Source organism: Oncorhynchus kisutch, linkage group LG16 (genome assembly GCF_002021735.2).
Source record: "Oncorhynchus kisutch isolate 150728-3 linkage group LG16, Okis_V2, whole genome shotgun sequence".
Classification (NCBI taxonomy): domain Eukaryota; kingdom Metazoa; phylum Chordata; class Actinopteri; order Salmoniformes; family Salmonidae; genus Oncorhynchus; species Oncorhynchus kisutch.
The window spans coordinates 13,534,173-13,550,972 of NC_034189.2; the positions used below are offsets into that span (position 1 = coordinate 13,534,173).

The window sequence follows — 16,800 nt, forward strand, 5'->3', positions numbered from 1 at the left end:
CCTCTCTGTGTGATTGTGTGGTTGGAGACAGGTGTGCTGGAGTCAGAGCAGATCCCTACCAGCTGCAACTCATTCCACAAGAGCTCTACAAATACTCAGTCCTGCCACTTCTACTCTGCCGGATTGTAATCTCTGCTCAGTCAGTTCATGATTCTAGCAATTTATGATTATGCAAGAGCCTGTTACCTTGCCTGTTACCTTGCCTGTTACCTTGCCTGTTACCTTGCCTGTTACCTTGCCTGTTACCTTGCCTGTTACCTTGCCTGTTACCTTGCCTGTTACCTTGCCTGTTACCTTGCCTGTTACCTTGCCTGTTACCCTGCCTGACACCGTTTATCCTCTCATTGCAGTTTACTACTCTGTCTCCTGTTCCACATCTCACCACCCAACTACCTTGCTCTGGATTTTACTCACCACCACTACCTTGAACACCCCTCAGGAACTGTTTACCCTGTACTACTCAGCTAACTTCAACCTCAGTCTCCACATCTGGTTTATCTGCAACTCATCTGAGCTTCCCTGGATCTGCACTCCATATCTCTCTAACAAATATTTTGGTTCATTCATCCCTGTTTCCTCATCTGAGTCTGCTCTTGGGTTCCCCTGTGTCGCCCCACTTTACAGATATCACGTTGCAGCCACTGACTTAATGAGACTCTCGTGGAATTAATCCTGTTATCGATGTTCAACAATTCTCCATCTGAAAGGTTTTTGGTGATGACAATACCGAAATATTTAACTTTTTATTAGGTATGGTGGAAATGTTGGACTCACACCAATGAATTGGCATGAGATCACATTTGTTAAGGTTGAGAGTCAACCCAGAGGCTATGGACAATATCTTGATTCTGTCAATAGCGAAGGGAATAACAGCCCTATCCTTTAGGAAAGGGTGGTATCTTCTGCAAATTGACTGATATTTATATCTTTACCAAAAAAAATGCAGATCCCTTTTAAATGATCAGAATTGTTAAGAAATACGGCTAGTAAATCTGTGGCTTAAATAAAAGAGGGGAGATTAGTGGTGTGGGGCCTGTGCTTTGGCAAAGTGGGTGGGGTTATATCCTTCTAGTGGTGTGGGGGCTGTGCTTTGGCAAAGTGGGTGGGATTATATCCTTCTAGTGGTGTGGGGGCTGTGCTTTGGCAAAGTGGGTGGGATTATATCCTTCTAGTGGTGTGGGGGCTGTGCTTTGGCAAAGTGGGTGGGGTTATATCCTTCTAGTGGTGTGGGGGCTGTGCTTTGGCAAAGTGGGTGGGGTTATATCCTTCTAGTGGTGTGGGGGCTGTGCTTTGGCAAAGTGGGTGGGGTTATATCCTTCTAGTGGTGTGGGGGCTGTGCTTTGGCTAAGTGGGTGGGGTTATATCCTTCTAGTGGTGTGGGGGCTGTGCTTTGGCTAAGTGGGTGGGGTTATATCCTTCTAGTGGTGTGGGGGCTGTGCTTTGGCTAAGTGGGTGGGGTTATATCCTTCTAGTGGTGTGGGGGCTGTGCTTTGGCAAAGTGGGTGGGGTTATATCCTTCTAGTGGTGTGGGGGCTGTGCTTTGGCAAAGTGGGTGGGGTTATATCCTTCTAGTGGTGTGGGGGCTGTGCTTTGGCAAAGTGGGTGGGGTTATATCCTTCTAGTGGTGTGGGGGCTGTGCTTTGGCAAAGTGGGTGGGGTTATATCCTTCTAGTGGTGTGGGGGCTGTGCTTTGGCAAAGTGGGTGGGGTTATATCCTTCTAGTGGTGTGGGGGCTGTGCTTTGGCAAAGTGGGTGGGGTTATATCCTTCCTGTTTGGCCCTGTCTGGGGGTGTCCTCGAATGGGGCCACAGTGTCTCCTGACCCCTCCTGTCTCAGCCTCCAGTATTTATGCTGCAGTAGTTAATGTGTCGGGGGGCTAGGGTCAGTTTGTTATATCTGGAGTACCTCTCCTGTCCTATTCGGTGTCCTGTGTGAATCTAAGTGTGCGTTCTCTAATTCTCTCTTTCTCTCTCTCTCTCTCGGAGGACCTGAGCCCTAGGACCATGCCCCAGGACTACCTGACATGATGACTCCTTGCTGTCCCCAGTCCACCTGGCCGTGCTGCTGCTCCAGTTTCAACTGTTCTGCCTTATTATTATTCGACCATGCTGGTCATTTATGAACATTTGAACATCTTGGCCATGTTCTGTTATAATCTCCACCTGGCACAGCCAGAAGAGGACTGGCCACCCCACATATGCTCTCTCTAATTCTCTTTCTTTCTCTCTCTCTCTCTCTCTAAAATATTTAAAACCAATTGTACATGGTTATGAATACTCCTTCCTTTAAGACTGATTGAGTTTCACTGATCTTATCATCAAGGCCTTGTTTCAGCTTATTGGCATAGACATGGGCTAGTAATTTGAAGTCAGTTGCCAATAACTTGACTGGTCTCCAATTGTCCAGGTAAAGAGTTCTTTGGTTTATAATAACTATTAGTCCCTGTCTCAACACGCTAGATCTAGGCCTATTTCAAGCTATTACGTTAGTAAAACTAACTGTAGACATCAAGTGCTTTCATTTGCGTTCATGAGTAGCCTATATTTGATTTGTTGTGCATGATGAGTATTCTTGGGAGGATCAGGGGCATGACATGTGGAGTGTCTCTCGCACGAGTTCAGTATGTTTGGGTGGTGTTGCCATGACAAACAAGACAGTTGATGATGTGGTTTCCATGGAAATTGAGTTCTTACGAAATGATGGCCAAAATGTGTTCATTTAGTCAGAGAGATTTTTATAGATTTATACACAAGTTAAATTGGCGGTTTTATCAGAGGCTCTACATATTGCAGGCAATATTACATTTAGGCCTCTGCTCTGTTGCCTACATTTAGTGCAACCACAACATGCAGGCTGCACACAGCTTATGTCACACTGTGGGGCTGATTTTATTGTATTCAGAATCTGAATTAAAACCGATATTTCTGGATCCAACTACTCCAATTAAATAATTGATTTTCTAAGTCACTGTTCATGTTATGGACACAAGAGGTTGACACTAATATGCAAACATTTTAAATTGTAGGCGTCAACACATTCGTTTTTTTTTAAGTTTGTCATTTTAATAAATATTTAAATATTTTAAAAACACAACTTGTTGGAACAAGCAGAGCAATACAGAACAATACAAATAAAATTCATACATCTTTTTTCCCATTCAATCATTTTCCCTTCATATCAATTTCATTTTCAACCATACCAATTGCTCACATTACAATTAAAAAAATATATCCCATAAGAACAAATAACAGATATATAAACTTTCACTTATCAAAATATATGCATTTTCCCCTTTCGGTAAGGTGGATATGTGTAATTAACTTGTAGTTAATGTCAAGGTCATAGATGTAACTATTCATGGTCGGTTTCAGTAGCAAGTTGATTGACAGGTATCCCTGCCAATGGAATGATAGGAGTGTCCATGGTCATTGTGATCGAGTCTGTGTCTCAAGGGTTCCTATTGGTCACTAGTGTTGCTGGGGTTGGTTGACTTGACCCATGAACAGAACAGCACCTGGGATGGGAAAACAAATATATTTTATATTAGAGAAAGAACAAGTTAGGAAGTATGCCAATATGTCAGAGCGACAAAGATAATTCCAACAAGATCATGCAGTATATGAATTTACTCGAATGTGTATGCACTTGTATAAAGAGGGCACAGCTAGCTAGACTTATGGTGAGTGGAGACAGTGGATAACCAAGGCTAACATATATATATTTTTTTACATAGATGGTGACGTAGCAACAGGAGGCTGGTGGCACCTTATTTGGGAAGGACGGGCTAGTGGTAATGACTGGAGTGGAATCAGCGGAATGGTATCAGATATATCAAACACGTGGTTTGCATGTGTATTATGCCATTCCATTTGCTCCATTCCAGCCATTATTATGAGCCGTCTTCTCCTTAGCAGCCTCCACTGATGTAGGTATAGTAGGGGAAACTCACCTGTGGACTTGTGATGGATGAGGAAGAGGAAAGGTCTATTCATTGTGATCTCCTCTACAGCCATACGAGAGAACAGGATGGCAGCTAGAAAGAGGCAAAGACAGGAGAGGAGACAATGCAGTCAAAACGCAACTCAGATACTATCATCAATTCATCTTTTCGTGCCTCTCTATGATAGGCAATGCAGTCAAAACACAACTCTCTGTTATTTATTATTGTAAAGTTAGCATCAATTGCTTATGAATTACCATAGCATACATCCATATCACAGGAGGCTGCTGAGGGGAGGACGGCTCATAATCATGGCTGGAATGGACTGAATGGAATGGCATTGTATACCATCATTGGATACCATTCCATCCATTCTGTTCCAGTCATTACTATGAGCCCGTCCTCCCCAATTAAGGCGCCACCAGCCGCCTGTGATCCATATAATAAATACTGAATTGAATCTGTCATCAACATGTAGTCTATGGATCCTTTACCTGTGGCAGCTGATCCCTTGGTTCCCTCCTCGTTCACCTCAATCTTGACTTTCTGCAGAACCTTGGACACACACAGAGGCTGCTCAGCTGAAAGAGAGCGAGAGAAAGAGAGGGAGGGAGGTTATATTCTTTTGTCTAAAAAGAATAAGAAAACATACAGTATATTTGTTGAACACTGATTATACAGAAGTGGAAGGCTAGTGTGGATATTGGAACGGAGCCCATCCTATTCCATAGGCCCTGAGTCGGGTCATAATAGTGCACTGTGTAGTAAACAGAGTGCCGTTTCAGACACCAAGCGCTAACTGATGAATAGTATGGTAAGGTACTCACTGGTGATGCGTGTGAAGTCTGCCTTGGCCAGGTTGAACATATCCCCCAACCCCATCCGGATTAGAATAGACTTCAGTTCCACCTCAGAGTCCAGGGTGAACCTGGGCAGGACCAGTTGACGTTTAACGCTCCTCATCTCCTGTCTCCACTGCTGCAGCCGCTGGGTGGTCAGCTCGCTACTGAGGGAGCTCACTGGCATCTCGGGCTCGAAGGGGGAGACCAGCAGCATGCTCAGGGACTCGCCTTCGTACGGAACCTCGATGACGTCGTAGTCCACGCCGTCGGGGGTCACAAACTCACCTGTAGAGGAGGAGAGGACAGATGGAGGTTGGAATAGTTTTGTTTTGATTGGTGGAGGTAGCAGTCATGATTGGTTTAAACACTGTAGCTGCTGGCTTGGGGCTGACTTGTAGGAATGACTGTTAAAGAGTACATACCCTAAGAGTCTTAACTGTAAAAGGGAGTCAATGGGAGATGTGAGTTACGCGCACATATCTCATGTCCTGTGAGTGAGGTCTTCTTAAAGTAACACGAGTGTTTACACACAAAAAGGCTGGATTAAAAGGGAAACTCTAAAGTGTTTACAGTGCCGACGTGCTACCCACCGTATTTGAAGCGGTGTGTGAGCCTCATCATGGGTACGGGCACGGAGCTGCCGTTGGTACAATGGAATAGCCTCTCCTCTGTCATCTTGGGGTCAAAGGGAACCTTCCATAGCCCCTGGAAGTGAAGGGCGTTCAGCAGGACCATACGGGTCTCATCGGTCAGAGCACCGGAAGACAGGAATGAAGGGATGGTACCTGGATGGAAAGAGAAGAGAGAGGTATGGAGGTTTGTTGAGACAGTGGTGTCAGTACTGACACAAATGTTTGATGCCATGGTACAATTGACTAATAAAGTATATTCCATTCTGTTCTGTTCCATTCTATTTTATTCTGTTCCATTCCATTCTATCATCATTCTGATGAATACTAAACTATCCTCCACTTTGTGTCATCTGTGTACTACTGTATCTCACCTGCAGTGTGGTCAGAGACCCAGGCATTGATGATGTCCAGGGCCTGGTCTGGCCTGGAGAAGTCCAGCTGGTGAGGGGAGGCCTGGAAGGCTTTCCCCAGCCCCCTTCTGAAGCCTTTCTCCAGAGCCATCTTTCTCTCCACCATGACGCCGCTGGCCAGCTCCACTCCCTCCTCACTGGAGATGTCTCGCTGGAGAAGACGCTGCTGACGCGCCATCCCTCGCTCTGGAGGAGGACAGAAGGATTGATTGATTAATTGATTTTAATTTCTGGTTAAAGGTACAAAGAAGGCTGGAGAGAGAGAGGAGGAGGAGGTAGAGGAGAGGAGAGAATGAATGAGTCACAATTGCATAGAGAGATGTTGAGATAGTAGGAATGAAATCTAATTTTATTCGTCACATGCTTCGTGGACTAACAGTGAAATGCTTACTTACTGGCCCTTCCTAACAATGCAGAGAGAAAGAAAATAGAGAAATAATGGAAAAGTAGGTTATGTCATCGTCAAGGCCTCATTGTTAAGGTAAAGTCTACCATCTGTATCGCTTTGTAAATGTCCCCTGTGTTATCAGACACACAGCAGCCATTCTTACTTGCCTTGTAGTGAGAAACCCAATTTGGCGTTCAGGGTCTTCAGGGTGTTGCCCCCAGCTCCCAGCTGAGCCATGGCCAGAATGGTGGCCACGCCGTAGGGGGAGAAGGCCAGGTTAGACCCCTTGGAGTTCTGGGCCACCTGGGAGAAGACCCGCATCCCAAAGTCTGTCTGTTTCTCCTGCAGGTTAGAGATGGCGGCTCCGGACAGGCCGAGGAAGAACCACACGTACAGGCACAGCATCCTGGGAAGACGTGAAGGAGAGGGGGAGGAGAAGGTTAGAGGACTCTAACAACATTATATACAGGTAAAGCATTCAAAGGAGAGAAGGAGGAGAGGAGAGAGCGATTAGTGAAATGACAGAGATCTAACAATATTGTATAAAGGGAAATTAGGAGAGGAGAGGAGAGGAGAGGAGAGGAGAGGAGAGGAGAGGAGAGGAGAGGAGAGGAGAGGAGAGGAGAGGAGAGGAGAGGAGAGGAGAGGAGAGGAGAGGAGAGGAGAGGAGAGGAGAGGAGAGGAGAGGAGAGGAGAGGAAGATTAGTGAAATGATCGAAGGATCAAAGAAGAAAGATCAAATTTGAAAATATGTCAGATTCTTAGCTGTAGAAGAGTGTTACCCGAGGGGTTACGTATTAAAAATGTTAATACCATATGTTTTCTTGAAACACCCAGGTCAGTTTTTGAGTCAGCATAAAATACCTTGCAGTTGGCACACTTTCTGCTGGCTAGCTATTAGAATTCAGAACCCTTTTAAAAAGCATTTCACAGCTTGTTAATAGCTAAATCTGTTTGTAGTTGAGCTAACTTCTCATTCCACCAGACTAGTACAACCTGAGGTATGTTACAACACTTCTGGAGGAAGGATAGTAAATCAGAATAGTTCACATTCAGTCATATCCACGAGGCACAAACTGAAGGAAACGGACTAAAGCTGGGAGGGACTATACCAGGATGTACATTTTACTGTTGGATTGCTATGGTGTGCACTAATTAATATGACCCTGGTTCTCACTGGAAAACAGACCTTGGCACAGAGACACAGTGAACCTGGCATTGGACTGCTGTGGGTACAGACAGACATGGGTGAGACAAAACAAGAGACAAGACACAGGTGCTAGCCTTGAACATGCGGGTGTGAGACAGACAGAGGGGGAGAGAGAGTGGGAGAGAGAGTGAGAGAGAGAAGGGGGGAGAGAGAGAGTGAGAGACCGAAAGGGAGCGAGAGAGCGAGGGAGCAAGAGAGAGAGACGGAGAGAGAGAAAGAGAGACAGACAGACAGAATGTGAGCATGTGTGAGAGAGAAAGAGACAGAAGTGTGTTAGAAAGTAGATAGGATGAAGTTGAGCTGCTGAGCGGAGGGGGGGGGGGGGGGGGGGTAAGCAACCCTAAGTAACCCTAACACTCTAACCCATCAAAGACCATGGCTTGTGCAGAACAGTCAGTACAAGACGTGTTTCTTGCGGTTCCTACACTAGTGTTGTCTACTACTCCTCTACTCAGGCTCCCCCAGTTCAAACGTAATGGTCTGCAGGTTCTGTTTGTCCAACTTGACTCACCTCTCGTCCTGTCAAAAGCCCTTTCACTGTGTGGTGACTGACCTAGTGACTGGACAACAGACAATAGCTGTGCCCCGTGACTTCTACAGAACAGTCTACTGAAGTATAGGCTTCAAATATTGACTCTTATACCATGGCATTGTTGAATACTCGTTTCTGATTGGCTTGAAGGGAAATAAAACTGTTACAACCTCTGAGATAGTTTATAGACACCCGCGGCCAGACAGAAGATAAATATATAAGTTTCCATTTAGTGATTTGTTACATAATAATAACAACAAATTACATTTCTAAGAAGTTTGCACGAGGGGCATATTCCAAGATGTGATAAAACCTGTTCTAAAGAAAAGAATAATCCAAACTCACTCTTAAATTGAAGTTGAAGTGTTGAAAGATGAACTAGTTGAAGATGATCTTGAAAGTTGCTTGAGAGTTGCTTGAGAGTCTCTGCAATAGTAGTGGGTCAGTCTTTTCCCTGTCAGTTAGAAGAGAAGCACCGGTTGAGTGTGAGTGTCTGAGTGAGAGTTCTACTGGTTTTTATAGCGTAGTCGTAGCGACATGCTTCCCCCTAGGCCACTCCCTCTTCCCTCCAAGCCCCGCCCATGTAGACACGCGCCGAGAGGAAGTTATTAGTGACTATGAGGTCATCATCCCTAACTGTCTGGACTGGCCTCACTCCTTAGTGAGGCTGTGGCACACACACATGTGCAAACCAACACACACACACACAAACACACATTCGTACATAGACACACACTAATGCACACACACTCTCTCTCTCTCTCTGACACACACACACTCTCTCTCTCTCTCTCTCTCTCTCTCTGACACACACACACTCTCTCTCTCTTTCTCTGACACACACACACTCACTTATGTTCTTTGTCACTCTCTTTATGTTTGTTTTTGCACTCGGAGAAAGAGTGAAGGAGTACGTCCAGTCATGCTGTTGGGAGTGCCCACTGTCTGGCAAGGGCTGCTGGGAAGAAAAAATCCCTACTCACCAACTGGCCGATGTCCAGTTCATGCTTACTAAACCAATGTAACCATTGTTATCTTTAGACATGCCCTCACTAAGAGCAATGAGGCTCACTATTCATGTTTAAGAGAATTAACGTGTGTACGGCTTAAAATAGTGGTTTTATGAGAGGAGAGGAACTGAGACGGACGGACAGAGAGAGAGTTTATTGTTTATTTAATTTTTGTATACACGTTTCCACCAAGGAATCCCACTGAGAAAGGAAGCTCTCTCATTGAAATGTTCTGCTTGTTCCACCTTGTACTGTGTCTACTCATTCATCATCATCATCTCTCTCTCTCTCTCTCTCTCTCTCTCTCTCTCTCTCTCTCTCTCTCCCTCTCTCTCTCTCTCTCTCTCTCTCTCTCCCTCTCCCCCCTCTCTGTCGCCCTCTCTCTTTCCCTGACAACAACTCTTTCTCTTTCCCTCTCTCTCTCTCTCTCTCTCTCTCTCTCCCCCTGCCAACCCCTCTCTCTCTCCCACTTTCTCTCTCTGCCAACCCCTCTCTCTCTCTCTCTCTCTTTCTCTCCCTCTCCCCCCTCTCTGTCGCCCTCTCTCTTTCCCTGACAACAACTCTTTCTCTCCCTTTCCCTTTCCCTCTCTCTCTCTCTCTCTCTCTCTCCCCCTTTCTCTCTCTCTCTCTCTCCCTCTCCCTCCTCTCTGTCGCCCTCTCTCTTTCCCTGACAACAACTCTTTCTCTCCCTTTCTCTTTCCCTCTCTCTCTCTCTCTCTCTCTCTCTCTCTCTCTCTCTCCCCCTGCCAACCCCTCTCTCTCTCCCACTTTCTCTCTCTGCCAACCCCTCTCTCTCTCCCTCTCTCGCTCTCTGTCTCTCAATTTAAGGGCTTTATTGGCATGGGAAACATATGTAGATAATTAACAAAAGTGAAATAAACAATAAAAATGAACAGTAAACATTACATTCACAAAAGTTCCCAAAGAATAAAGACATTACAAATGTCATATTATGTGCAAATAGTTAAAGTACAAAAGGGAAACTAAATAAACATAAATATGGGTTGTATTTACAATGGTGTTTGTTCTTCACTGGTTGACCTTTTCTTGAGGCAACAGGTCACAAATATTGCTGCTGTGATGGCACACTGTGGTATTTCACCAAATAGATATTTATCAAAATTAGGTTTGTTTTCAAATCCTTTGTGGATCTGTGTAATCTGAGGGAAATACGTGTCTCTAATATGGTCATACATTTGGCAGGAGATTAGGAAGTGCAGCTCAGTTTCCACCTCATTTTTAGGGCAGTGTGCACATAGCTTGTCTTCTCTTGAGAGCCAGGTCTGTCTACGGCGGCCTTTCTCAATAGCAAGGCTGTCACGTTCTGACCTTTATTTCCTTTGTTTTGTCATTATTTAGTATGGTCAGGGCGTGAGTTGGGTGGGCAGTCTATGTTTGTTTTTCTATGATTTGGGTATTTCTATGTTTCGGCCTAGTATGGTTCTCAATCAGAGGCAGGTGTCATTAGTTGTCTCTGATTGAGAATCATACTTAGGTAGCCTGGGTGTCACTGTGTGTTTGTGGGTGGGTTTAGGTTTTCACACGTTTCTTGTTTTTGTAATCAGTTGTTCATGTGTACGTTTACGTATTAAAAGAACCATGGACACTTACCACGCCGCATATTGGATCCTTTTCGCCTCTCCTCTTCGGAAGAAGAGGAGGAAATCCCTGACAGAATCACCCACCAACCAAGGACCAAGCGGCGTGGTAAAAGACAGCGACAACAGCAGCAGCAGCAGCAACAACAGCGGCCAGCATCACAGGACTCCTGGACATGGGAGGAGATAATGAACGGAGAGGGACCCTGGGCACAGGCTGGGGAATATCGCCGCCCCAAAGCAGAGCTGGAGGCAGCGAAAGCTGAGCGGCGGCGATATGAGGAGGCAGCACGGCAGTGCGACAGGTACGAGAGGCAGCCCCCAATTTCTTTTGGGGGGGGGGGACAGACGAGGTGTGGTACTAAGCCAGGTAGCAGACCTGAGCTCACTCCTCGTGCTTATTATAAGCAGTGCATTACTGGTCAGGCACCGTGTTATGCGGTTAAGCGCACGGTGTCGCCAGTACATGTCCATAGCCTCCCGCCTGTCCGGCGCCGCTGCCGGAGCCCATCTGTCCCGAGCAGCTGCCCCTCTGTCCCGAGCAGCTGCCCCGCTGTCCCGAGCAGCTGCCCCACCTCTGTCCCGAGCTGCCCCTCTGTCCCGAGCTGCCCCTCTGTTCAGTGGGGTCATTGAGAAGGGTGGCCATGGTTAGAAAGCCACGGAGGCGGACAATAAGGCGGACTAAGACAATGGTGAAGTGGGGTCCCGCGCCAGAGCCGCCACCGCGGACAGACGCCCACCCAGACCCTCCCCTATAGGTTAAGGTTTTGCGGCCGGAGTCCGCACCTTTGGGGGGGGGGGGGGGTACTGTCACGTTCTGACCTTTTATTTCCTTTGTTTTGTCATTATTTAGTATGGTCAGGGTGTGAGTTGGGTGGGCAGTCTGTTTGTTTTTCTATGATTTGGGTATTTCTATGTTTCGGCCTAGTATGGTTCTCAATCAGAGGCAGGTGTCATTAGTTGTCTCTGATTGAGAATCATACTTAGGTAGCCTGGGTGTCACTGTGTGTTTGTGGGTGATTGTTCCTGTCTCTGTGTTTTGCACCAGATAGGACTGTTTAGGTTTTCACACGTTTCTTGTTTTTGTAATCAGTTGTTCATGTGTACGTTTACGTATTAAAAGAACCATGGACACTTACCACGCCGCATATTGGTCCTCTGATCCTTTTCGCCTCTCCTCTTCGGAAGAAGAGGAGGAAATCCCTGACAAAGGCTATGCTCAGTGAGTTTGTACATAGTCAAAGCTTTCCTTAAGTTTGGGTCAGTCACAGTGGACAGGTATTCTGCCGCTGTGTACTCTCTGTTTAGGGTCAGTCACAGTGGTCAGGTATTCTGCCACTGTGTACTCTCTGTTTAGGGCCAAATAGCATTCTAGTTTGCTCTGTATTTTTGTTAATTCTTTCCAATGTGTCAAGTAATTATCTTTTTGTTTTCTCATGATTTGATTGGGTCTAATTGTGTTTCCAGGACCAGCGTGCTTTGGGGACTCTTCTCCAGGTTGATCTCTCTGTAGGTGATGGCTTTGTAATGGAAGGTTTGGGAATCGCCTCCTTTTAGATGGTTGTAGAATTTAACTTATCTTTTCTGGATTTTGATAATTAGTGGGTATCGGCCTAATTCTGCTCTACATGCATCATTTTGTGTTCTACGTTGTACACAGAGGATATTTTTGCAGAATTCTACATGCGGAGTCACAATTTGGTGTTTGTCCCATTTTGCGAATTCTTGCTTGGTGAGCGGACCCCAGACCTCACAACCATAAAGGGCAATGGTATCTATAACTGATTCAAGTATTTTTAGCCAGATCCTACTTGGTATGTCAAATTTTATGTTCCTTTTGATGGCATAGAAGGCCCTTCTTGCCTTGTCTCTGCTCGTTCACATCTTTGTGGAAGTTACCTGTGGCGCTGATGTTTAGGCCGAGGTATGTATAGTTTTTTGTGTGCTCTAGGGCAATGGTGTCTAGATGGAATTTTTATTTGTGGTCTTGGCAACACCATTATTTCTGTCTTACTGAGACTTACTGTCAGGGCCCAGGTCTGACAGGATCTGTGCAGAAGATATAGGTGCTGCTGTAGGCCTTCCTTGGTTGAGGACATAAGCACCAGATCATCCGCAAACAGTAGACGTTTGACTTCAGATTCTAGTAGGGTGAGGCCGGGTGCTGCAGACTGTTCTAGTGCTCTCGCCAATTCGTTGATAAATGTGTTGAAGAGGGTGGGGCTTAAGCTGCATCCCTGTCTCACCCCACGGCCCTGTGGAAAGAAATGTATGTGTTTTTTGCCAATGTTAACCGCACATTTGTTATTTGTGTACATGGATTATATAATGTCATATGTTTTTCCCCCAACACCACTTTCCATCAGTTTGTATAGCAGACCCTCAGGCCAAACTGAGTCAAAAGCTTTTTTGAAATCAACAAAGTATGAGAAGACTTTGATTTTGTTTTGTTTGTCAATTAGGGTGTGCAGGGTTAATACGTGGTCTGTCATACTGTAATTTGGTAGAAAGTCAATGTGACATTTGCTCAGTACATTGTTTTCACTGAGGAAATGAACTAGTCTGCTGTTAATGTTAATGCAGGTTGCTATTGATGCATATCCCACTGTAGTTATTGGGATCAAATTTGTCTTCACTTTTGTGGATTGGGGTGATCAGTCCTTGGTTCCAAATATTGGGGAAGATGCCAGAGCCAAGGATGATGCTAAATAGCTTAAGTATAGCCAATTGGAATTTGTGGTCTGTATATTTGATCATTTCATTGAGGATGAAGCGGCAGGTAGGTAGTGGGAGGTATCTACCAGGGTGGCAGGTAGCCTAGTGGTTAGCGCATTAGACAAGTAACCGAAAGGTTGCAAGATCGAATCCCCAAGCTGACAAGGTAAAAATCTGTTCTACCCCTGAACAAAGCACTGTTCCTAGGCCGTCATTGAAAATAAGATGTTGTTCTTAACATACTTGCCTAGTTAAATAAAATAAAAAGGATACAATCAACACCACAGTCTTTTTTGGGTTGGAGGGTTTGTATTTTGTCTTGTAGTTTATTCAATGTAATTGGAGAATCCAGTGGGTTCTGGTAGTCTTTAATATTTGAATCTAAGATGTGTATTTGATCATGTTTTAGCTGTTTGTTACAGGGCCAAAAAGATTGAAAAAAAGCAGGGGGGGAGTGTTTTCCATGGAACCAACTAGTTTTCCCATCTGCAGTCTCCCTCTCTCTCCCTACCAACCCCCCTCTCTCTCACTATCTTTCTCCATACCACCCCCCCTCTCCCTCTCTCTCACCCTGCCAACCCCCCTCTCTCTCTCGCTGCCAACCCCTCTCTCTCTCTCTCATTCTCTCTCTCCCTCTCTCCCCCCCAAACCCCCCTCTCTCTCTTGCTCACTCTCCCTCCCTACCATTCTCTCTTTCTCTGCCAACCTCTCCCTCCCTGCTAACCCCCCCCCTCTCTCATTCTCTCTCTCCCACAAGCCACTCTCCCTATCTCTTTCCCCTCACTCTCCCTACCCACCCCCTCTCTCTCTCTCCCACAAACCCGTCTCTCCCTCTCACTCTCCCTACCTACCCCTCTCTCTCCCTCCCTCTCTCTCTACCAACCCTTCTCTATTCCTCTCTTTCCCTCTCACTCTCCCTGCCTACCCCTCTCTCTTCCTCTCTCTCTCTCCCTTTCTCTCCCTGCCAACCCCTCTCTCTATCCCACCAACTCTATCTCCCTCTCTCTCTCTCTCCCTGCCAAACCCCCTCTCTCTCTCGCTCTCATTCTCTCTCTCCTACCAACCCCTCTCTCCCTCTCTCACCCAACAACCTTTCTCTCTCTCTCTCTTCCACCAACCCCTCTCTCTCTCTCTCTCTTCTCCACCAACCCCTCTCTCTCTCTCTCTCTCTTCCACCAACCCCTCTCTCTCTCTCTCTCTCTTCCACCAACCTCTCTCTCTCTTCCAACCCTACCAACCTCTCTCTCTCTTCCACCAACCTCTCTCTCTCTTCCACCAACCTCTCTCTCTCTTCCACCAACCTCTCTCTCTCTTCCACCAACCTCTCTCTCTCTTCCACCAACCTCTCTCTCCTTCCACCAACCTCTCTCTCTCTTCCACCAACCTCTCTCTCTCTTCCCCAACCTCTCTCTCTCTTCCACCAACCTCTCTCTCTCTTCCACCAACCTCTCTCTCTCTTCCACCAACCTCTCTCTCTCTTCCACCAACCTCTCTCTCTCTTCCACCAACCTCTCTCTCTCTTCCACCAACCTCTCTCTCTCTTCCACCAACCTCTCTCTCTCTTCCACCAACCTCTCTCTCTCTTCCACCAACCTCTCTCTCTCTTCCACCAACCTCTCTCTCTCTTCACCAACCTCTCTCTCTTCCACCAACCCCTCTCTCTTCCACCAACCCCTCTCTCTCTCTCTTCTCTCTCTCTCTCTTCCACCAACCCCTCTCTCTCTCTCTCTCTCTCTTCCACCAACCATCTCTCTCTCTCTCTCTCTCTCTCTCTCTCTCTTCCACCAACCCCTCTCTCTCTCTCTCTCTCTTCCACCAACCCATCTCTCTCCATTGTTGAGGGATGACACACACAGATCTGACACATCAGAATTCCAAATTTGGTTCTGTAGCTGCCAGCATTCCATGACCACATACTCACAAAGTGTCTGCACGTTCACAGATGTGTGTGTTTGTGAGAAACAAACAGACAAACAGACAGACAGACAGACAGTCAGACAGACAGACAGACAGACAAACACAACAGTGGAAGTGAGGTTACCATTTTCTAAATATCTCCCTGGTATGAGGTCATTGTCCCAGGGACTGTGGACAGAAAGCGAAGGGGACAATCCTGTGTGTGTGTGTGCTTTGACATTTTGGACTGTACATAAGCATTTTCGCTACACTCGCAATAACATCTGCTAACCATGTGTCAAATCAAATCAAATTTCATTGGTCACATACATTTTCCAGTTCTGCAACAGCTATGTGTGTTTAAAACGTGTGAAAAGTCAAATGAAGCGCCACTTCACCAGAAGCCCTAAGGCCAAAACACAACAAAAGGAAAACTTGTTCGGGTCAAGTTTGATTCCGGAATGCTGGACGATCTCACAGAATTCTAGTTCCTTTCCACTCTCCTTCAAAAATGGTACTGTAACTGTAACGGTCTCCACAGCAACTGGGAAGAAGGGGGTCGGGGTGAGCTTGAGGCAACACACTTGTGATGCGAAAGAAGACATTGTAGTAAGCTTGAATCTACGATGTCATAGACTGTTAAGATTTTATTGTTGCTTTTTAAACAAGAAGTGTCATTGTTGTTACTGTTGTTGCGTGTTCCCATGTGTTCATGCGCTTTACTGCCTGGTTACACACGACATGTTGAGAGTGTGTTGTAGATGTAAACACAACTGGTTTTCCCATCAAACAAATTAACTTCCAGTGTAGGGAAATTACACACAAACACAAATAAAACACAGCTCACAGCATTGTCCTGACATCATAGACATCATTATTTATTTTTGTCAGACACTTAAAAACTGAATCTCTGTCATTGTCATATTTGTTTGTAAAATGAGACTAAAAATACCACTTGTCTCAAACAGACATGCTGTCACCATCGAACCCACCACCCACCCACCCACACACACCCCTCGCCCCCCTTCATTTGGTACATTCCTTATTAGGTTGTCAATGGAAATCTGGTTTGACGGCCCACTCCATTTCCTTTGAAGAGGGATGAGATGAGCATGGGAATGGGAACTCACTCTGGAACATTGGTAGTCACGCACTGTTCTGTTACTACGGGCAACAGACCAGGGGTTCTCTGTAAAAGGAATTAGGCCTAACCCAAAACACATTTTGGATGAAAGACAAATAGCTTTTATGCAAAATATAAACTCCCCTTTCTGAACCACTTTCCCCAAAAAATTAGTTGAACATTTGTTTCAATTCTACTTAGGATAATCAGGCCTGAAGGTAAACCAAAAAGATGCGGTTTTAAGGAACCGTTTTAGGCCTACCGATTGAGCAATTGGGAAAGAGATGAAAGATAAACTGTCATACATTTGAAATATGTATTGAGAAATCATCAGTGAAATTTTGGGTGTTTCTACAATTCCACAGGGAAAGAGGAACCGGTAAGCTTCTGCGGTTTTAGGGAACAGTTTTAGGCCTACTCATAGAGCGAAGTAGAAAGAGAGAAACATATGATATACACTGCATTGAGAAATCATTAGCGTCAGTACAAATGCACTCATGCAGT

At 45.7% G+C, this 16,800-nt stretch overlaps 1 protein-coding gene across 1 annotated transcript; it reads right to left on the bottom strand.

Annotated features, from left to right (window-relative positions):
• Positions 1 to 2,717: 2,717 nt before the first annotated feature.
• On the bottom strand, positions 2,718 to 8,458 carry LOC109880450 (plasminogen activator inhibitor 1). The gene is made up of 8 exons (XM_020472655.2): positions 8,300 to 8,458; positions 6,380 to 6,618; positions 5,786 to 6,010; positions 5,373 to 5,567; positions 4,768 to 5,067; positions 4,435 to 4,521; positions 3,950 to 4,033; positions 2,718 to 3,514 (listed from the first exon to the last, which is right to left on the bottom strand). The coding sequence occupies exons 2-8, from the start codon at positions 6,615 to 6,617 to the stop codon at positions 3,468 to 3,470; spliced, it is 1,176 nt and encodes a 391-aa protein (XP_020328244.1). The 5' UTR covers position 6,618; positions 8,300 to 8,458; the 3' UTR covers positions 2,718 to 3,467.
• Positions 8,459 to 16,800: the final 8,342 nt, after the last annotated feature.